General features: G+C 34.8%; 2 protein-coding genes across 4 annotated transcripts; one reads left to right on the forward strand and one right to left on the reverse strand.

Annotated features, from left to right (window-relative positions):
- Nucleotides 1–1069: 1069 nt before the first annotated feature.
- LOC119632315 (xenotropic and polytropic retrovirus receptor 1) lies at nt 1070–11461 on the forward strand. 3 transcript variants are annotated; one of them, XM_038025154.1, is made up of 6 exons: nt 1070–1202; nt 6421–7615; nt 7687–7884; nt 8034–8203; nt 10792–11034; nt 11149–11461. In XM_038025154.1, exons 1-6 carry the CDS (start codon nt 1134–1136, stop codon nt 11281–11283), a joined length of 2010 nt encoding a protein of 669 aa, XP_037881082.1. In that variant the 5' UTR covers nt 1070–1133; the 3' UTR covers nt 11284–11461. The 3 variants fall into 3 exon arrangements, with proteins under 3 accessions (XP_037881082.1, XP_037881083.1, XP_037881084.1); XM_038025155.1 differs by having other exon boundaries at nt 7687–7833; XM_038025156.1 differs by having other exon boundaries at nt 1115–1202; nt 6401–7615.
- A 1798-nt stretch (nt 11462–13259) lies between these two features.
- LOC119644963 lies at nt 13260–19638 on the reverse strand. The gene is made up of 6 exons (XM_038044705.1): nt 19564–19638; nt 15442–15565; nt 15286–15371; nt 14016–14174; nt 13826–13903; nt 13260–13373 (listed from the first exon to the last, which is right to left on the reverse strand). Exons 1-6 carry the CDS (start codon nt 19636–19638, stop codon nt 13260–13262), a joined length of 636 nt encoding a protein of 211 aa, XP_037900633.1.
- Nucleotides 19639–23448: the final 3810 nt, after the last annotated feature.

Raw genomic sequence — 23448 nt, forward strand, 5'->3', positions numbered from 1 at the left:
TGTCTAACACAATTCTTATTTTTATTATTGAAGACGAAAATTATATCTTCTTCCTACATAAGCGGGAAGCGGACCCAAAACGCAACCTAATGTAGTACAAGTTTAATCCTTAATCGATAGGATAGGATCGAAAAATATAATGTTGTGGATCAACTGCCTCGGCCACATATATTAAAATTTCTACATTTCTGCTTTACAAAGGATCGATTTTCGTGAGAATCGTTGTTAGGATGGGAAACAAAAAATGGGCTAAAGAGTCCACTTTGGTGAAGAAATTTTGAAAATTACAATTCTTCCATACAATGACCTGTGAAAATACGGCGTTATATGGGGAGTGGTCGAAAAAGTGGACCGATCTGAATCAATTTCAATAGCGTTTGTCCTTGCACCAGTCAGTGCACCAAATTTCATCAAAATATCTCAAAATTGCGATCTGTAGCTTGAACACAAATTTACACAGATAGGCCACAGACGGACAGATGGATAGACGGATAGACGGATAGACAGGTTTAATTCAATTCAGGTTACGATTCTGAATCGATTGGCATAATAAAAAATGGATTTCTCCTAAGCCCTTGTGTGTGTTGCATACGATCGTTTTAACTTAATATACATTTTACCGTAAGTGGTCTCGGGTATAATAAATATTTTTATTTATTTATTTTTTTTTCTATACATTAAAAGCGAATAGTAAATCTTAATATTAGTTATGTCAATGATTTTATTTTGAAAATTTATTTTAAAATTTTTTGTAAAGCTTTTAAGATTAAGCCGAAAAGCTTTCGTTTCTTAACTTAATATTCACTTTTCTCCGTTCTTTTGCTTATAGAAAATTTCCTAATTTTCCCGATAATGTGCGTTGGTCTTCTGTCGAGCAATTAGTTGGTTTTCTTTGCGAGAAAATGCTGCTACCTTTGCTTGTTTTGCTCGTTTCCTCGTACGCATTATAGTGTAAACTGCTGTTGCATAGAAATTCTCTTAAAGCACAAAAACATATAAATAAAACCAAAAAAAAAAAAAAAACAAAAAAAACAAAAAAAATAAAACAAAAGAAGAAATAAATAAATAAATGAATAAAATATGTTTAGAAATTAAGTTAATTGTGAAAAGAATATAAGCAAAATAGGAAAAACATGAAATTTGCAGAACATTTATCGGCGCATATAACACCAGAATGGCGGAAACAATATATTAATTATGAGGTATAAGAAAATATATAACAGAAAATTGCAAAAAAATATCATTATTAGTGAGTTTACAAAATAAAGGAAAAGAATAAAGTGACGTTAAAAAAGTGTATATAAATACACTTATGTATATAAATACACTTATGTACATGTGTATTGAATTTATATTTTTATATGTATATATATGCATATGCATCGTTGCTATTCATGTCAAATATTTGTGACGTCACTGAGAAACAGATGTCATACAACGAAATAAAAGCTTTCATTTTTAAGGCAAATGCAGCTTTTTATGACTCTTAAAAGCTTAATTGAGAAAATATTTCGTCAAATGTTTGTGTGTTTTTGCGAATATTTCACTTCATTTGTTATAAACATAAACAAAACGCAGTAATCGCACATGCTACTGTTTACAAACAAAACCAACAAGTAGAACCCATAACGATTTCTTTCACACATACATATACATATACATGTTTACACCGAAAATACGTTATAGCGCAAACAAAATTATATATGCATTTATTTATATATTATAATGAACGTAGCAAGTAAAGCACCTACGTATTCGCTTATGAAAAAAAACTGCGTTCTCATTTTGGCCCCATGGCGGTAACAATCTGCATCAGCAACTTCCAACGTTTGCACAGAACTTAAAGCCGATATTTTTGTTTTTGCGATCGATCAATAAGATGTAAGAGACGGAGAGATTCCGTTTTTGCTTCTAGCGCTCGCTTTGGTGATGGATAAAAAAAAAAAAAATATTACTCTTAATACTCATTTCTTTTTCTCAATAAGCACCTTTTTCAAATGAGCAAATGATCAAAATACATGCATTCGTTTGATGATTACAAGTCGTATTTTTAAGTAGACATTAGCAGAAGGCAACAACGTCCAATAAGTAAAACTTACAGTTTAGTACAAAGATTGATCCAAAATTTTATTAAAAATTAAATAAAAAAAAAACAAATATACTTTGTTCGAACACCTATAATGATTAGTAAGAAGTAACAAGTTCTCATCTACTGATGGTAAGGTAATTGGTATCAAAAATTCTCTATTCTCTCGAATGTGTTTACAAAACGCTGATTAAAACAGTGGGCAGCACTCTTTACACATGTTTATGCGTAGGTTAACGAAATTTTTAAAAATATTTTTAAAATAAATTTTTTAAAAATCATAGCAGTTCTCGTAAATATAAGCACTTGTTTATTGCCTTTGATGGGCTATAATTTTTTAGGAATTGTCTTTAAAATGCAATTGCATTTGTTCATTCTCTTTGGGAACTTGGGGAGTTTTTTCCAATAATTTAACAAATAAAATAATTTTAAAAGAAACGTAAAATCACTATAGTCAGACAGGGGCGACTATTGAATACCCTATACCACATTGTCTAACGCAAACCTTATTTTTATTCTAGAATACAAAAATTATATTTTGTTTCTATGTAAAGGCAAATTTTGCAATTACGTCTTCATGAAGAACACAACAACCAAACAGAACCTAATGTAGTGCAAGTTTAATCCTTACATAGGGCAGGATTCAAAAATAGGCGTACATGGTCTAAATTTTCTAGAGTCTATCTTTGTACGAAATTACTATAATGTGGTGGATCAATCTCCATCACCGCATATGAAAACTTAGACTTCCCTGCTCTAAAAATCCTGATTAGAGTAGAATCAAAAAAAATGGGTTGAAATGGTCCAAATTTGGTACAGTTAATTTTTTTATGTTAAATTACTATTACGATATAATTTTCATCGCAAAAGCATTGAAAATAGTACCTTTGGGTCTTCCTAATATGAGAGGTCGTTCAAAAATTCCTCCTATCGGCCCAAAGTTTCGATACCAATTTAGAATGCCGAAATACTACTACTTGCAATTTTTTTCCATATAGCGACTTTTCAGATTAGGTTGCTACATGGGGTGTGGTCAAAAATAGCGGCCCGATCCGAACCATTTTCAATAGCGTTCGTCACGGCACTGTACAAAGTTTCATCAAAATTCTCAAAAATTGCGACCCGTAGCGTGAAGACAAATTTACATGAACAGACATCAGACGGGCAGACGGACAGACACATTCAGGCAATTCCGATTATGATCTGAATCGATTGGTATAATAAAATATGGATCCATCTTAGGCTCTTCTGTGTATTACTTACGTTCGCACTAAGTGAACATACCCTGTATCACAAATGACGTAGGAAGAAAAATCGCATCAATTTTACAAAAAAAAAATTTAATTTTTCAAAAGAATCTGTCAAACCTGAGCTTTAGCGGCGGGTCAGCCGTTATGATTCTCGCAGTTCAAATGGAAATCAATCAGTTGAAAATTGAAGAACATTCTTTTGAGAGGATCGTCTAAAGAATTCGAACCTCTATAAAAGCACTTGGCTATCATTCTTGAATATTGATGGGATCTTTGAAGACGATGATGATCTTAAGCTCCACACAAGGATTTTAAAAGAATGATTTCTGAAGGTTTCCATTAAGAACAGCCCGGTATCAGATTAGGATTATGTTAAAAGGATTTCGACTTGCGCATTTCGCTTACGTCTTTGACCACGTTCTAGGAATCTATGCAGTATGTTTGCCTTAAATTGATTTATTCTCATCAAAAGTCGTAAGTTATTAATTGTTGTTGTTGCTTTCAGAATACGGGCTCTCAACTATGACAAGTATGTCTTTGCATGAAAATAATGGATAAATATTGTTTGTATTATGACCGAAACGAGTGAATAACTGTACTCGGCGAAGGTCGGCCATGTCTGACTATAATGTTCTTACTTGTTTTATTATTATTATATATAATTTCTTAGGATAGAGGTGGCAGCTATGTATGAACGATTCGGTCATAGCTGAATATAATTTTGTTACCTGTTTTTTATTTTCTTTGGGGGTTTAAAAGTAAATTTGAATTAAAGAGTATAACTACTGGGAAATACAAGTTAATGTACTGATAACGGTTTTTGTTTAATTTTCCTATTTACACGTATGTCCAGCAATTCCTTTCTTTTTGTACTGCAGCCTTAACCAGTTAAGTATAGAATTTTGTTTTTTCTTTCTTTGCCTTTCCGTGTTTGTTATCCGTTCTCTTTTACATATATATACAACGAATATATATTTCATAATTAAAGACAATATATATTGTAAATATGTATGAAAAAAGAATTTATACTACGAGTATTAAAAACCTTTTATTTACTTACTAGTGAGATCCAAACAGCCTTCGCAATAAATGTTAAACTTGTATTACCGACGTGAATATGCGCGCAAGGAAGTGAGGATTTATTATCATTAGTTATGTGTATGCACAAATTTCTCAATTGACTGTGTATCACGAAGCACGTTTTATGTAACAATGCCACGAAGAGCACATATATTGTAGCGGGGCAAGGGTGACTATTACTTACCTGGTGGCTTTTGTACCGATTTTTCACTTGATTTCGCTATTATGCAGCAAAAATGCTTTTTCATGAAAACACTTATATAGGCACGTGAACTGAACTATGAACCGATGTTGTTCATATGAAATGCTGTGAATATTTATACTTTATACCGCTTGTGGTAGAGGGTGTATTCGGTTAGTGCAGTCGTATGTCACACGCAGAAGGGCTTAAGATGGACCCATCTTTTATTATACCGATCGATTCAGAATCATAATCTGAATTGATCTAAGTCTGTCTGTTTGTCCGTCTGATGTCTGTCTTTGTAAATTTGTATTGAAGCTACAGGTCGCAATTTTTGAGATATTTCGATGAAATTTGATACAGTGACGTATTTTGGCTTTAGCACGAACGCTATTGAAAATGGTTCGGATCGGTCTGCTTTTTCGATCACTCCCCCCTACAACTTTGTATTCTGAAAAGTCATGATATGGAAAAAAAATTGCAAGTAGTACTATCTCGACAGTCTAAATGGGTAAGAAAAGTTTGGACCGGCTGGGGCAATTTTGAACACAGTCCCATATAACGAAGACTAAAATTCATACCATAAAAAGGTATAATTTTCAATACTTCACAATGAAAATTATATCATGATAATAAATGAACATCTGCCATATTTGGAGCATCTCGCCATATTTTTTGGATCCTACCTTAACAGCGATTTTCACGAAAATTGTTTTTTTGCAGAGCAGAAAAGTCTAAATTTTAATATGTGGTCATGAAATTTGACCCATAATAGCAATTTTTTATACAAATTAAATCTACAAAATTTGGATCATCTATGCCTATTTTTGGATCCTGCCCTATGTAAGGATGCAACCTACATGTACTACATTAGGTTGTATCTTCGGCCCGTTTCGTTACGTTTTATAATAAAAATAAGAATTGTGTTTGACAATATGGTGTAGGGTATTTAAGAGTCGGCCTTGCTCGACTATATTGTTCTCAGTTGGTTTTGTTAAACAACTTATTACCATACTTCATCTCTTTTCGGTATAAAATGCCCAAAACTAAAACCGATTGCCATATTTTCATGAAAACATTTATATGTGAAGGGATCCTTCCGGAAGGTATACCTTAATAGTTCAAACTTACCGTAGTGATTTGATACTTCTTGCTATATACGAAGGCTTACTTTTAGCAGGAGCTTTTCTGTGAGAGAGAGAGGGCTGAAAAAATAGGGCTATCCTATTCAAACTTTTATTCAAACTAGTAGCGGGGAGAGGAATAGTCCTAACAATAATCCCATTGAAGCTATTTTCTATTCTTTCGATCTTTGTGCCGAATCTTTAATTTTTTAAAAATATGACTTTTGGATCCACTTTTTCTCCGCATAATAATATACATGCAGATAACAGTGGTATTCTTGCCGCACTCTATATGGAATTTGGGTAAAGAATTTGAAAGAAAAGATTTATATTTTTTTACCAGAAGCGGTGGGCAGTGTGTCAACCGTAATTTAGTCAATACCTTAAACACTGATATAGGGAAAAGAGAGGGATAAGGGTGGTGTAAAGGTTAGGATGAAAACATTCTTATGATTGACTTCATTGGCAGAGTTCATGCCGACGCTTAGCTTTTAGCTTTGGGAAGAGATTTTATCATTTATGCGTATATGGTAAGTATTAACACGTTCTGAGCTTATCTCAAATTATATATTATGATGATATATACGGTATTAGGGTGTTCGATTTGGTTAGGTTACTTGTTTTCACGATCAGAAAATTTGCTTAACTTAAATGAAGCTATGATAGTAAAGCATGTTAGTGCGTTACATTTATTTGCAGGAGATGAAATCTATGCTTTATGGAGCTGTTGAACAGGCACCGTCCGCCGAACTTGTTGATCCGGAAATGGTTTCACGCTATTTTGCCAAATTCGATGAGCAGTTCTTTCACTATTGCGACAAAGAGTTGGCTAAAATCAATACATTCTATTCGGAGAAGATGGCCGAAGCCACCCGTAAATATGGTAATTTGCGCAGCGAATTGACTGAAGCTTTGGAAATGGGTCACGTGAAGAAGCAACCGGCATGGAAAACGAAAACACCGCTTGGCAAACGAAATGTATCTGCTCGTAAGCTGCAAGATCTCAAATTAGCATTTAGTGAATTTTATTTGGGTTTAATTCTATTACAAAACTATCAAAATTTGAACTTCACCGGATTTCGTAAGATACTTAAGAAACATGATAAGCTGTTAAATGTTGATGTTGGAGCCAAATGGCGTAAGGAACATGTGGAGGCTGCGCATTTTTATGTAAATAAAGATATCGATCGTCTGATACAAGAGACGGAGACCGCTTTTACTCACGACATAGAAGGAGGAGATCGACAAAAAGCTATGAAACGTTTAAGGGTACCGCCGTTGGGAGAGCAGCAAAGTCCGTGGACTACTTTTAAGGTCGGCCTATTTTCGGGAGCATTTGTTGTTTTATTGGCTACCGTTATACTCTCGGTCGTTTTTCACGGATTTGGCGAAGATTGGCGCGCTGGATTACGTATGTTCCGGGGGCCGTTTTTAATCATTGAATGCCTTTTTCTTTGGGGCGTTAATGTCTACGGTTGGCGTTCTTCGGGTGTCAATCACGTTCTCATATTTGAATTGGATCCTCGTAATCATTTATCCGAGCAGCACATTATGGAAATTGCTACAGTATTTGGCGTTTTATGGGCCATTTCGGTATTATTTTATATATACTGCGATCCATTGGGTATACCTCAGTATTCTGCTCCCTTAATTTTGTACACAGTTATGGCTATTTTTGTACTTAATCCAACTAAAACATTCTATCATGAAGCTCGTTACTGGTCGGTACGCATTCTTAGCCGTGTGGTTATGGCTCCTTTTTTTTTTGTCAATTTTGCTGACTTTTGGTTGGCCGACCAGCTAAACAGTATCGTACCGGCCTTTTTAGACATACCGTTCGTTGTATGTTTCTTCGGTCAAAATCCCACATGGCATAAAATGGCAGAGGCACAAGGTTAACCACTTCAATGGCAAATACTCTGTGAGTTGCTTTCTTTTTCAATTTTGTTTCTCTTCTTCTCGCAGACGGTGGCCGCCATTGCATTGAAGATGTTTCTCTCATCCGTCCTGTGGTGGCAATTTTACCGGCTTATTTTCGCTTCGCTCAATGCTTGCGTCGCTTTCGTGACACTAAAGAGGCATTCCCACATTTGGTTAACGCTGCTAAATATGGTACATCGTTCTTTGTAGTAATATTTTCATATAAATATCAGACAACGCATGGTAAGACACTTAGCATAGCGAACATTACTTAAAAAAACTATTTGCATTTGCATGAGCTTTTTTTTTTTTTTTTTTTTTTTTCTTCTTCCTCTTTTTCTTTTTGTTTTTGTTTTTTTTATTTTGTTTTTTTTTCTATTCCGCTTTTACAGCAGAGTATGTTCTCTCAAAGAATAACCCGTGGTTTTATTGTTGGATAATAGCGGCTGTCGTCTCCTCTTGTTATGCGTACACGTGGGATATTAAAATGGATTGGGGTTTATTTGATGCGAAAGCCGGTGATAATACTTTCCTAAGGGAGGAAATTGTTTATGCCTCGACGGTATGCAGAAATTATTAAAAATTATTTAATACATAACTTTATATTAAAACGTTACCTTCTGCTTGCTCAGGGCAATTAGGTTCATAAGGCATAGTAACGTTTTCTAAGTTTGTTTCTTTTTTTTTTTTTTGTTTTGTTTTTTTTGCGTTTCACATTAACCAACGGAGAATGCTTGTAAACTGATTACTTTACACTATTTATTTGCATTATACATTATTCTGGAAGGTGTGAATGTGTGCTTTCCACATACGAAATATTCAAAAAACCTTTGAAAATTGATTTATTCGCACCAGTTGGGATGGATGGACAGACGTTACTATATTGCAATATAAAATTGATATTACAATAAATCTGTGGATTGTCTTGGACCAGAGAAGTAGTGTTGCGGTTGGAAATATAGCATTGCTGTGTCGTTACTTCTTCTTGGGTATTCGCGGTGCCATGTATGTCAGGATGTCCATTCGTAAATGGAATCGCTGTATGCAATTTTCGCTGTTGATAGAATGTCCACACATTTAAGCGACGCGATACCATCGTTGTGCGAAGTTTTAGGTTGATTGTGGGAATATGGGAATCGGGGGCCGTTAAGCAGGTGGTGAAGTGATACATACGTTATCCCAGGTCCAGAGAATATGATTCGGTTAATACACGTTCCCTCACATTGGCCATACTAGGACTCCTCAACGCGATGATGTTGCTTACCATTCTGGAGGGCGCCGGCTATCGTTTACACTTAGTCGGTTAGCCAATTGATATAATGCAAGCATTGGCGTTAAACAAAAGGGCCAGTTTAGACTTTGATAAAGTTTCTCAAAAATTTATACGCGTAGCTTACAATGTATAGCGACAATGGAGTTGAGACTTGGTTAGATGAATCATACTTGGAAATCTTCTTTGTTGAAATTTTTTCAATGCGAATTTTTATTCACATTGACCTGAAATCTAAGCGAAAAGAGAAAGACTCAAGTCAAGACAACGAGCTTCTTTTCATTCCCTTATATAGCTAGCCATTTACGGTATGTCCCCGATATGTGTGGGACACGGTGATGATCAGGAAGAGTTATGGGTCGAGAGGAGTAGAAAAACTTAAAAGTGGAAATACTAGCTATGTTAGGAAACACTACTGCTAGTAGTAAAAACGGCAATGGGGTGAAAGAACGATGAGTTGCGATAGTGTGTCGTAGGGTGTGGCGGTGACAATAAGACGAGTGGGTGCAAGCGTTGGAAAGATGTTTACGCATATGCTGTAGAATCAATATTTGCTTGTATTGCCTCATTTAAGAAACTTGTAACAAGGGACGGAATATCACCTTGTATGCGCTAAAAAAAGGCTTAAGTTCTTAAGGTTCGGTGGCTTGTACAAACAAAAGCAATCTTTTGTTGTCACTAGTTAGGCATTGGTAGATGTGCATGCGGCAGGTTTCAGTTGGGCTACGATTATTCCATCACTGGCTTTTTTTATAATAATATGGCACTCTGCATAGCGGGACCTAACATAGCTTAGCTTACGTTCCTTCGGGAGTGAATTATGAGAAAGACCCCAACCGCACTTTTTTCCGAATTATGTGATCGACAGAAGCATACGATGCGTTAAGATTATCAGCAGCATAGACGAAACGTTTCTTTATATGTTATTGTAATAAATGCATAAAATAAATGTTTTCTTATTAAAAAGAGGGAGGAAAATTTTCGGTTTCATATGGATTTATAGTTCAACGCAGCAGCTCGCATAAGTCTACAGATTAGAAGCAACTCTAATTCAAGCGAAATGGCTCAGGGTTAGATTCACGGCCGATTCCCCACTTCATGTTCAAATATATCAATTAAGGAGATTTCGTTGTCATCGACATTAGCCTCTTCTGAGCTATAATTCACACTGGTGGTCGCTGGTGAATTACTAACCGATAGCCTGAATGATAATGAATACTTATCACGCTCACTGCAAAACAGAATAATTACTACTTTTTTATGCAGAGAGATCTTCTTTTCTTTATCACGAATTTCTTTGATAGACTTAAGAGTACGGCAAGTAGCTGTCGCCGCGATCCGGTTTACAAGGAATAGGTTTCTCCCGCCTTGGTACCTTATGTGTCAGGCGCTGTCAGACGCTTTTGTCTGAGTTTCGATGACTGCTCTTCAAACTGTTCCATATCGGCCCTGATCGTATCTAGATTCTCAAGAGAGATTTTAAGTATCTGATGGCAAAGTTGTAGTGCAATAATTGATATAAAGAAAGACACAAGGTGGTACACGTGGCTTTCAAGGCAAGTGTTTATATACAATCTCAACATATATAGCCGTGAAAATTACTTAGAAAGCTGAAAGTTGGTACATTTTCTAGGGTCAGCTTAGAGGCTTGCATAACAAGTGTTCCTGATAAACGATTGACACGCCCATATATAACAAAACGTATTGCTCTCATTTTTATTCTCAGACGACAATAATTATCTTATTTTATTATCCATTAGATATTGGCTAAGGTAGATATGGTCCAAAGTGCTTATTATTTTCAGTTTTCTAACTTTTTTTTGTCATTTTTATGTCATAGTCGCTTATTTTTCCTATCTTGATTTCGTTTAATTGAACAGTGGTTCTATTATTTTGGCATAGTAGAAGATTTAATATTACGTTTTGGTTGGACGGTATCAATGAGTTTGATCGAAGCTGGCTATATGGAAGGCGATGTTATGGTAACTATTTTGAGTCCCCTTGAGGTTTTTCGCCGTTTCATTTGGAATTACTTTCGCTTGGAGAATGAACATTTAAATAATTGCGGAAAATTTCGAGCTGTTCGCGACATATCAGTGGCACCTATGGACTGTTCAGATCAGGTGTGTACCTTTACTATATATATGCATACAAATTGTTAGGGTACACATGTATATATGTATAGATATTTTCTACTTTTTCAAAAAAATTGCTTTTGCTTGCTTTTTTGATTTCAGACAACCATACTGCGGATGATGGATGAGGAGGACGGCGTAGTGAATAGGCGGCGAAAAACAAAAACATTATCAAAGAAAAGAACTGAACAACGCATACTTTTACAGGGTGACTCGATAGAAGATATATGCTCTTAAATGAAATTTGAAGAGTAAAACACAATAAAAAAACAACAAATAAAAAAGTTGCCCTTGCTTCTGGTCTTTCAACTTATTATTAGCTACTATATAATCGAGTAAGAATATACCCATCACGTTGGATTTTTATAAACTTTTTCACATACGAACAATTAAAGATTTAGTTGGAAAATTTAAATCGTCGAAAGAAGTTTATTTTCAAAAAATGCGAATGCGATATGAAGCTAGAGAGGGCGGTAAGTGAGTATTTGAATTTATCGATTATATGCAGTGTTTAGAAGCTATATTCTCTCACGATCAGTTTATAATGTCATTTTGGAATAATTTCGAGGAAAGGAATACAACATGTCATAGAGCCAGCAAAAAAAATTTATATATTGAAAGTAAGATCCGATCAGAAGTGTTTCTCTTCTTAATGCAAAACTATATGTATATACTTATCCTACTTTGGCATAATTCAAGTCAAGAAATACAAATTTCTATTATAACTGGGAACATATGTGCCATGTGCCATTCGGGTGCACGCAGAAGGGCGTGTTTTAGCACTCCAATGCTCCCTATGCAAATCAGTTGTCTCTATATTAAAATATTTTTGTGAATATTCGCACATGCTTTGGCGGCGAATGTTGAAAGGGCTGATTACACTGAGACGATGATATGCCAACGATGGCAGCAGCAGGGTCCAATAGATTTAAGCTCGCAGTAATCTCACGCGTTGTCATTCGACGATTTGCTTCAATTTATGCCTTTCTTTTGTCTTTATCAGCTTCTACTGGCCTTCTTTCCGAAATCCTAGTTTTGGCATTGGCTTTATGTTCATCATTTTTGATTTCTCGCTAGAAGTAAAGTACGCCTGAAAAAAAACTGCTTTTGACTTTTCACAATCGGGGTAAGCGAATCAAACGAAATTTTTTGCGTAGATTCAAAGGAAAATAAATACATGAAGACAGTGCGTCCTAGTTATGAACTTGGCTATGAAAATATGCGTTGAAATACACGGTTCGAGAGAAACGAAAAGATTTTCCGAATAACCTAATAATTTGTTGTTGCACAAGCTTATGAAAATTTAAAGATTGCTTTATATAATAATTATATGGAAAATATACGAAGAGCTATTTAAACAATGAAAGGGACGAGCGTATATAAGCCTCGTCGGAGCGCCTTATTTTAATATAATTCTCTTAATTCCATCGTTGGGTAAAAGTGCAAGTATGTAGCAAGGTTGTATATTAAAGTGATTCAATAATGATTCTAAAGCTTTTCATGGTTGACACACATACATGCTTTGCAGAGTGAGAGAATAAGAGGTATAAAAAAGAAAGTTCTTTGCTGCCAACTATCAATTAATTAATTGGTCTACTTCGTTTGCCCCAATATTCGTGACATTTCATCAACAATTTCATTATCGAGCATTATTCGGCAAGATTGAAATCATTCTGTGAATGAAACAAACAGGATAATGTTCGGCTAAAGCCAAGCCACTGATTGACAATTTTCGCCATTTAATAAATTTTCTGCCTATGGAATAAAAGAGCTTTGCATGAATACTACGACACATGCACATTTAAACTATGAAGAATTTCACTTAATGTCAAAGTCAATTGAAATTGATTTTAAACTCTTTCTTAACAATATTCTAAGTAATTTACTTCAAAGTTGATCCGATTTATAATTCATCGCAATTTTCTTAACGCAAAATTTTTATACCCCATCACATCACTTGCAGTACAAAGGTGTATTGACACTCGGCAGAAGTTGAAGTGGACCAACCGATCGAAGAGAAGGAACATATAGTCATTAGTTCAGTGACTATTTACTTCATAACAAAATCACACACATTATGTGTGTTTAATGCTTCTTTTAATGATTTATCCATGATGAACAGAATAAACGTTGATATGTCGACTGCTGTGGGCCTAAATTGTTTTATTATCCATTGCACAAACATATTTATAAATTTAACTTGAATATGAAATTTATGCGACTTCTTCGATTATAGTTGGAAAAATTGATTTATGTGTTCGCTTGAGAGGCGCCGCTGTAAGGTTAGCTATTGGCATATTAATTGGTACGTGCAAGTCCTCATTGCTCTTCATATAGAAATAAGGTTTTATTGTAACATATTTCTATACATACGTATAGAGTGCTTCAATAAAAGATGTCGTTTCAAATCAGTTACATAATCATGCAGTATGACTACTATGACGAAAATAAATGTCTTCTTCTATTTCAGGCGAAAAAAAGAAAATCAGTCAAAATCGATCGTTCCATAATAATAATGAGTCGAATTAACAGAATTCTTGAAAAGCTCCCGTCAGCCTACAAGATGAATCAAAAAGTCACTTTGAAGTCTCACATACAACCGTATCTCTTGTTTGTAACATACTGTTGCGTATCACGATTTTATTCGTTTAATTTTAGCGGAAAATAACTGAAAATCTGCGAATCTTTATTCCCAAATTTAAGCTCAATAATCGGCCATAAAATTTAAAACGACATCTCTTATTATCATAGAAGACCCTACATATGCATAAATATTTACAATTGATTCTCGATTGTCGAGTCGTTCGCACTCCTTAAATACTTGATATTGCGATGCAACACATATCAAACAGTATACCTGCGAAAAAAACAAAAAAAAAAAAAAACACACACACACACACACGTACACATTAAAAATGTTACGCACAAATGTGTGTTTTGGTGATTTTCGTGGCAAAATGTTTACTTACGTTCAATGAGATAATGAAAAAGTCCATTGTAAATATGAAAGCTACAATTGGCTCAAAATTTGCCCTTTCACCAAATGCGAAATTAAAAAAGTATGCCAGCTCGGTGACAATATTCGTCGCCATTAATATCATCCAAGGTATTAATAGATTGGAAATTTCCTTTTTTGTTGTTGTTGTTGTTGTTGTTGCATTAAGATTTAAGACAAAAGAAATGAAAACATTAAAGAAATTATATTCGGCTTGGACCGAACCTGCTAATAACCTAAATTACTTGGTAAGTCTTGTGTGCGTTATTTATATGCTAGATGGGAATCGATTCGGTCGGTACAGCGATCGTGAATCGTCTTAAACCCACTATACCTCGTAACTGTGTCAAGTCGTGTTTTTATATGATTTGGCAGCACTATTAGGTTATTCGGAAAGTCGTCTCGTTTCTTCCGAACAGTGGATTTAATTGCAGTCAAGTGCACATTGAAGACTCACTGGCTTCATGTATTTCATAGCTGATATCGCAATGCATGGGTGCGGAAAAAATTTTTATTTAAATCTGCGCAACGGTTTTCCTTTGTTGCCCTTACCCCGAATGTGGATATTCGAAAGCAGCATTTGCAGCATACTTCACTTCTATTACAAGCAAGAAAAAACCATTGAGTCCGTATGGAGGCAATGAATAGACGTAACGCCAGTGCCAAAACTGGGGTTTCTGTGCTTTTGCATTACCGTACCGGAAGGACAGTAGGATCCGATAGGGACGAGGCAAAGGTATTAATTGAAGCAATGATAACTCGTAAGATTACTACGAGTTCAAATCTACTGAATTCTGCTGCTCTTGATAAACTATTTTTACACTATAAAGAAATCAACTTTTGCTTCTTCAAAAAAAAAAAAAAAAAAAAAAAAAATTTCTCTACGAATACCCCAATAAAATCATATTCACATACAATACTTTGCCGTATCTATATATATAGTAATTGTTAATTGATCCTTAGCTGATCCTTTGCTGATTTTTGAATTAAGTTAAAAAGTTTAGAGGCGAGTTTAAGGCTTAACATGGTCTAAGGTTCTAGAAGTTTTTGTTCATTTCGGTCGAACTGATAATTATTTTTTGCGAACTTAGCCTGATGAGATAAGTCTACGTAATATTTACATGACCGACAGCCAGATAAGATGAACTCAGTTCCGTTATACATGCTAGTCGGGAATATTTTATATATTGAACATATGAAGTCGTAAAAAGCGGTGCACTTGTTAAAGCACTTATCAAAATTACCTTAATTAAGCCGCAGATCATGAATGCAGAAGATATTACTAGGCCCACGGAACATATGAGAACTGCTATATTGAATCTGAATTGCACTGCAAATATATATATATAGAGCATATCTTTGAATTGTCATAATTAATAATATTTCGGGATGATATTTACATTTTCCAATGATTCCCTTTTCGATCATTGTCTCACTGCGGGGCCGGTCTTGTTCGCCCATCACATATTCCCATTCATCGCCTATGAATGCCAGTAAAACTAGACTAGATATGCTAAAGTAGACCTACGATAGAATGCAGAGAATAACAAAATTAAATAAACTTTAATCGGATCTTGTACTCGTTTCCCATTAAAGCAAATCTATTCAGTCTATTCTGGTGTATAGCTTTTCCTCATTAGTAGTTCATTAGGAATTAGATCGATCGTCTTTAAGTAGATAAAAAAAAAAAAAAATGTTTTTTTTTTGTGTTACCAATAGGCGGGCAAAGCTAAACCTGGCTAAATTGTTCTTAAAAACGGAGCAGTTGAGTAGTGAAGTGTGCAACGTTCGGGATAAAAAGCATTCCATGTATTGTTAAAAAATTAAAAAGGAATTATTTACTCCTCAGGGAGCGCAACGACGGCGTAGCGATGTGGCTTTGAAGTTTAATTAAATCTTATTAAAGGACAATAAGCGTTAATAAAATTTTATTAAAGCAAAAAGGACATCGCATTTTTATATCAATAATGCTTCAATACAATATAAAAACAATAATAGAATATTTTAAAGTGAAAAGAAAACGAAAAATAATTTAAGGGAAACTTTGTGCCTTTAACATGACTTTAAAGCCTTACCATATAGCTTTGTTTCTTTTTCTATGACCAGCCACTCATGGGTTGTCTTCTATACGAATCGTCATACGAAGAATGGGATAAGAAAGTAGAATAGTTTGTAAACGTTGAAACGACATGAAAATGGAGATATCAGATAAGACGGGTAAGACCACTCAACGGTCCGTTGTTCCAAAGACGAGCAGTACGATTAAAAAACAAGGAGTCGCGGTAGTGGGTTGTGCGGTAACTCCAGAACGAGTGAATAAAAACGCTGCGAACGATGTGTAGTCCTGTTGGAGGATTTAATTGGTGGACATATTCCCTCTATCTCTGTAGAACACTTTCCCTGTATGCATCTGTACATAAGCGCAACGCAATCCACTTTACGACACTACTCAAGGGTGCCGAGAGTTTTGCACATGCTTTCGCCGATCGATGAGCATCTCAGCTTTTCGTTGTATGCGTTCGAGGGCCTCCAAGCAACGTTTGACAATTCCAGCCCACACATGCTAGGTATACTCTAATTTTGCCCGCTTTAAAAAACCTAAGCCCTTGATTTCGTTTTACATTCGGATCTTTTACGGTGACGCCATCAAAGAAGGGAAATTGTTCATCACTTTTCCTATGCGTTGGGAGATAGGGGGCACGGGTTTTCGGTGGCATTAAAGCTTCGCCTATTTACCCGATCCCATTTGGATATTTTTATGAGATGACGACTTCACGTATTATTCATCATGCAACGTATGTTCTGTATCCCGTTGCTGCATGGTCTCTTACTAAAGGAAAGTTGCTGTCATCTGCAAACGACTAGATAGGGGTCTGCGTTATGCACAGCAGGTCGTTAATGAACGTAAGGCAGAGACTAGGAGAAAGAACAAAGCCTTATGGTATGCAGGCATTTAAATAAAATTCATTGTATAGTGTTACTCGCTTTACTCACTCACTAAGATGTAGTAAGTAATGGCTTCGAAATCTTGTCTGCTTTTTACTACACGTAACACGCATACAAATTATTAAATTTTAAACACAATCTCCGATCAAAAAGATTAAGAATTGCTACGAAATTTTTTAAATAAATCTACTCGTCTGTGAGACACTTCTTCGCGATTTCTCCACCCCAATCCTGTATATAATTATCACTAGTTAATTACGTAGTGGTCTTGGGCTTCTTACTGAATTAATTCAATTTGGGGCGTATCAAGTAATTCGATTATCTTCATCGATTATCTTCATCGATTATATTGACCACGGCATTCAAGTCGAAATGACGCCTGCTGGGCGGCCATACCCATTCATATGGAGTCATCGGGACTGTTAGGTTGTTCGATTATAAAAAAATAAAAACTCGACGCAAGTCACTAATGCGTCAAATTTTGTGATTGTAAAAAAAACAAGAAGATGCAAAGAACGAACAAAAAATGTTCTTAAGTAATTCTTAAATAGTTTACAACGTTTAACAAAAATCGAATAACGCATTATAATATTAAGCGCCCTAAGCTTGTATGGATAGTCCCACAGACTTGACTAAGACTAAATTTATTGTTCATCTCTTAGTTCACTTAATTATTTTGCTTTTTACACAGTATTTATCTTATATTAAAAATACATCCATATATATATAAAAACTAATTGCGATCTATCGGGTAAAACTTTTATCCCTTCTCTGTTAAATTCCATAACTAAGTCGGTCATACGTATACTAATCGGTTTAAAGTATTATGCGAAACTCTGCTCTTCTCTAAAATTGTTTTCAAATAATTTACTTTTAATAAGTCATTCCAAAGTTTGGCTCAGAGAGCTCAAGACATCGATAGGTCGATAAGGATTGACATCATATAGTGGTTTACCTGGCTTAGGAACAATAACATAACTTTAGCTGTTAGTTTGATGCATGGGTTAGTTTTTTAATCGAAAGATCAAATGCCTTCAAGCATCTATATTTTTAATGTCAAAGAAACGTGTAGACTTTCTTGAACGTGTGGACTTGTGTGATGTCAATCCGGACTTTGTCATGGTTTGTACAGCTTCATTGCATGCATTTCACGTAAAATACATTGATATAGCAATAGTCGAAAGCATGGTACCGCCCGCCATGTCAGTTATAGCACCCGATGCCAATATATCTTGAAGAAGGTCTTGGCTAGCCGGGATTGTAGGGTTAATCCGAAAGCAAGAATGACTACGTCGCACAAAGTAGGGTTAAAGGCTTTACAGTCTAACTTTAAGCTTCACGGGGATCAGGAGCCCACTGACTATGTCACGAGTACCATGCGGGTAGAGGTGACAGCATTGGTGTACTGCAGACTGATGCTTGCTTGCATTTGGTTATGTAAGCCTGCCAAATGTAAACGTCGTAAGCGAAATGATTGGCGACTTTTTTTTGGAATTTCGGTTCATTTTTAGAACGTAAATACCTTCCATCGAATTAACAAATGTGAAATAAATGTTTTTTCCTTTTTCGTAACTATTCATGGCATCCGTTAGACGAGTTCATGTGTGGCGTAATAGGATTAGGGTTGCAAAGGTATCATCTGTGAGAAACATCATGAACTTTTTTCTTTACTTATGCTTTAGTCAAGCTCTCTATATAGCTAGTTTGGTGATTTTCGAAATTTCACATCACATAATCAAAAATATGATAAGGAACAGCAGCAGCAGCAGCAGCAGCAGCAGCAGCTTAAAATATATACTGTATGCAGTCATTTTTTTCGCGGTAATTTCGAAAAAAAAACAAACAAAATTTGTGATGATGTATTTTAGGCGCATCTCTAAAATTATTTGTTCCGTATACATATACATACACTAAGTATACTTTTGGTTGTGGGCAAAAACATATTCTGACATTCGATTGTTTTGCCGACGGCTTTGCATTTTAACAGAGTTGAATCTTTGTTTTCTGTTAAGTTGGGCTTTTAACCATTTATTTATTATAAGCAAGCGACTCTGTACTTTCCCTTTTAACAGGGAATTTAGCGAGGGCTTTGTTTAAAAATTATGGCGGTCTAATTTTAGGCTAACTTGTAAAATAAAAGAAATTAAGATATTTTATATGAAAACATAGATTTATTAATAAAAAATAAAGAAACATTAGATACTAAATATCCTATAAATATAAATAAATATACTAAAGTTTTCACTACTTTCCTGGTCGCGGCGATTGTCTAAGATCTTGTAAGTTTTTCTTTTCTCGCTTTATTTAAAAAAAAATATAATAAGTAAAAAAAATCAAGAAGCCAAATAATCATGCTTACTTCAAAGACTATAGCTACAGTATTTCCATTTTACGTGAAAAAAAAAAAAAACAAAAACTATGATCGTTAAATTGTGAAAAAAATAAAAGTTTGGCACAAATATTTAATGGATTTATAAAAATTTGTTTCCGATCGACAGATCCTTTATTTACTACATTCTGATATAGAGTAAGTTAGGCAAACCTAAGGATTTAACATTTTTTAAATATTTATTTACCATCGTGTAAATGGCGCTGGCCAAACTGCCGCGCCAGACGTTGTTCCAAAAACAACATGATTCTAATATGGCCATAATATGACCGTTCATTGATTAACTATAATTCTTCTTCTTCTTTTTTTTTTTTATTATTTTCTCTTTTCCTGATTCAATTGATCACTCGATCCGTAAGCGAAGCGAATGACTCTTTTATCAAATCTGAAACTTTTAAAAAATTACTTCTGACTTTCGCTGTTTCGCGGTTAAAAGGATACTGACCCTAAGGAGTTTTGCTTTCATTAATAACACCATTAGTTTTGTAAATGAAATGCATTGTGCTGCTCGAGCGCATGCGTTTCTTTTGAGAGCTTTTAAAACTCTTTAAATTAGTTACGTTTCAAAATTGAAATAATTAAAAATCATATTCAAGAAACACATGCTATATAAAATCGGGCAAAAATTATTATGTTTAGTGGATCTCTTTGCCAAAAAAAAAAAACCTTTCTTCAATAAAAGATTCCCATTAATGTGCACTGGAACGCATGTACATACACTCGTATACCGGAAGTATGATGTTTCTTTTATGATATAAGTTTATCTTAACTGTTCCTCAATTCAATACACAAAAGTCTACACTTCGAACACAAGCTTCAATTTATCTTTCCGTCAGTTATTATATCTAAGTTATTAGTGTAAAAATACTGAGAGTAAGTACTCGGAGTAAGTTTATTAATCTAATCAGCTACTTGGCGATATGATTTATAAGTATGGGAAAAGGTCATCCTGCTGTCATATACGACTGTCAAAATATGTCGAGCAATTGCTTCAGATACGTTTAGTGGATTTTGCACGTCTTTCCAACATCTTTACTATGATTTCAACGCAGTTTTCTTACTTAAGCGTCATTTTCCTTAGAATTTCATAGTAATGGCCGTTCAAATCTGAAGAAGTCTTCTTACAACTTCGTTCACCATTGGCAAACGCGTTGTTCCGCCCCTAAGTTCCTTATCACGTTAACAAGGGCATTACATTCGAGCGATTTGTGAATCATTTTGGGAACATCCGCACCGATAACTTTAACCGCAATATATAAAAATTTTAAATAGATCCTTTGCTGAACAATTTGTTACGTTTTCTTATTAATTCCCGATACTTTCGTATTCGAATGTTTTCTTCTTGTCCCACCTTTTTATATCCACAAGTGCAGCGGTAAGTACATGAAGGCGTTTTAGCGATCCTATAAAATATATGCATTCTTGACCAATCCGAAATTTGAAATTGATCTAGCGATGTCTTTCCGTCTGTCAGTGTCAAGACACAGGTTTGCTCGCAAAAATGAAGAAATCAAAATCAATTTTGACAGAAATATTGGAACTTCTTGCAAGCAGTTGGGTATTGAAAATGGGTTAAATCGATCGAACGACTCGCCTACCGTAAAGCGTAAAATGAACGCATCTCTGTGTCCCTAAGCAAAAAGTTTATCAGTTTTGGCTTATTACTCATGTATTATGGAACAAAGGGAAGAAATTTTCCGCATTTTTATGGACGATCCTAGTATTCATGAGTTCACAGAGTTACAAGCGAACAAATTTTCATTTTTTTAACTTCTTTGAAGTTTTGGTTCTTATTACTCACAAGGTAAACAAGATTAGTCTATACATTCTTCATATGAGGATCCTGTAAATTGTTGCTCGCGCCCTCATCAAGTTATAAGCGATGAAATTCCCCATTTTGATATGTTATCTCATTACGTTGCGGTCGGATGAAATTGCTATTGGTACGATAACATGCATGGTGGTGGGTATAGAAGATTCGTTCCCAGCCGAATATAATTATCTTAGTTGTTTTTATACGAATTTTTTCCTTTTTGTTCGAATTGAATTGTTTTCTGTTTACATGCTTCATACAATTACATGATAATTGATTAACAAATGAATGCATCACTTGCCAAATCGATTAACATCATTTTCTGAATTTTATTAAACTTTAGTATCAAAGCATTTAATTGGCTCCTACAACTCAAACAACTAAATGACGAAATTTTGTTGCTCACTGAATAATGAATAATTTCTTTCACAAGTGAAACTATAATAAAAATTTAGTTAACCTACTCCACTCTGCTACGGAGATATCTAAGCAAGTCTCTGCATAGGAGCGTATAATCCAAGGAGAAAATACTCTAATCCGCACATAAATATTAGCAAAATTAGTCCGACCTCTGCATGGGTTGGGAAGCAAGATATTATTACAACGAATTGTCGACTAAATTTAATTTGCATTTCAAGCAACCGTCCAAAAATACACGCAATACGTGTGATTTCAAAGGCCAGAAACTGAGGGACCTCACGGGTCTCACGAAATTTCTTCTAGTCTTCTGTCTAGTAAGGTATAAATTATAAAAATTTGTGCTAAAAGTTGTAAAAAAAACAAATAAGAACATTATAGTTGGGCAAAGGCGATCTTTGAATACCCTACTCCGCATTGTCTAAGGCAATACTTATTTTTATTATAGAACATGTGAAAGCGGATCCAAAACGCAGCCTAATGTAAAACAAGTTGCAACCTCACATAGGGCAGGATGCAAAAATAGGCGTAGATGGTCCAAATATTGTAAAGTCCATGTTTGTATGAAATTACTATAATGGTGTGGGTCAATTTCCATCATCACTTGTTAAAACGTAGGCTGTTCTACTCTGCAGAAGATCAATTTTCGTGAAAATCGTTTTTAAGGTAGGATCGAAAAAATAGGGCGAGATACTCCAAATTCGACATAGTTAATTATATTATTATTTTAAATTACTATTATGATGTAATTTTCATAATGAAGTATTGCAATATTACACCTTTTGTCGAACTGTTTGAACTTCAGCTTACGTTATATGAAAGAGTGTTCAAAAAGTGCCCCAGCCGGTCGAAAGTTTTCACATCCGTTATTTGCAATTTTTTTTCCAAATAATGACTTTAGTAGATCGTACCGAATTATAGGGTTCATCTTTGAGTCACACATCACGTCACTGTACCAAATTTCATCGAAATATCTCAAAAATTGCGAACTATAACTTGAAAACAAATTTACGTGGACAGACATCGCACGAACAGGCAGGCTTAGTTCAATTCGGATTATTGTTCTGAATCGATCGCTATAATAAAAGATGGGTCCATCTTAAGCCCTTCTGCGTGTTACATACGACCTCACCAAGTTAATATACCCCGTACCGTAAGTGATGTAGGGTATAATAGTAGCCTGTTCAGACTCATCCATCGCACAAAGCAGATGTATTGAAACTATAACAGAAAATTGCCGGAAAATGCTTTGGTTAAAATTAGAAAAATCAAAACCTCACCCCATACACTTCATGTATGACTTTGACGAAGATACAGAATTTAATGCCATTAATAGAAGAAAATGTGTAGTAGATAGACCATTATGTCCGAGAAATGTAGACCAGGATTTATTGCAATCAACAGGTAGATCTAAGATACGGGGAGGAAACGCGAAAAAATGTAAAAGACTTGTTGAAATTCATTCCTCTCTTTGAACAGAAATCGGAGATCAAATCCAGGTGAAGGAGAAGGCTCCATTTCCCTTTGATGGTGAATCAAAATGAAACAAAGTAATATTACAAAGTATTATGTATCAGTTATAGAACAGTTGTTACTCATGTTTCCTAAAATCTTGAATATAACATTTATCTACATATATATATAGAGAGGTTTTTCCGCAATAAAAAAATTCTTCGAAAACTGTATTTGAATTAATTATTTGCTCTCATTTGCCAAATCGATTAACTCTGTTAATAACGAGAAAACTGTACAGTAACAATAAGTCAATTTCTTCTTTAAATGAGTTAAGCGATTTGGCAAGCGAGGCATCCAGATCAAGTACCGCAATATCAAGACATTCAG

The sequence above is a fragment of the Glossina fuscipes genome, unplaced genomic scaffold (assembly GCF_014805625.2).
Source record: "Glossina fuscipes isolate IAEA_lab_2018 unplaced genomic scaffold, Yale_Gfus_2 1, whole genome shotgun sequence".
NCBI classification, from domain to species: Eukaryota; Metazoa; Arthropoda; class Insecta; order Diptera; family Glossinidae; genus Glossina; species Glossina fuscipes.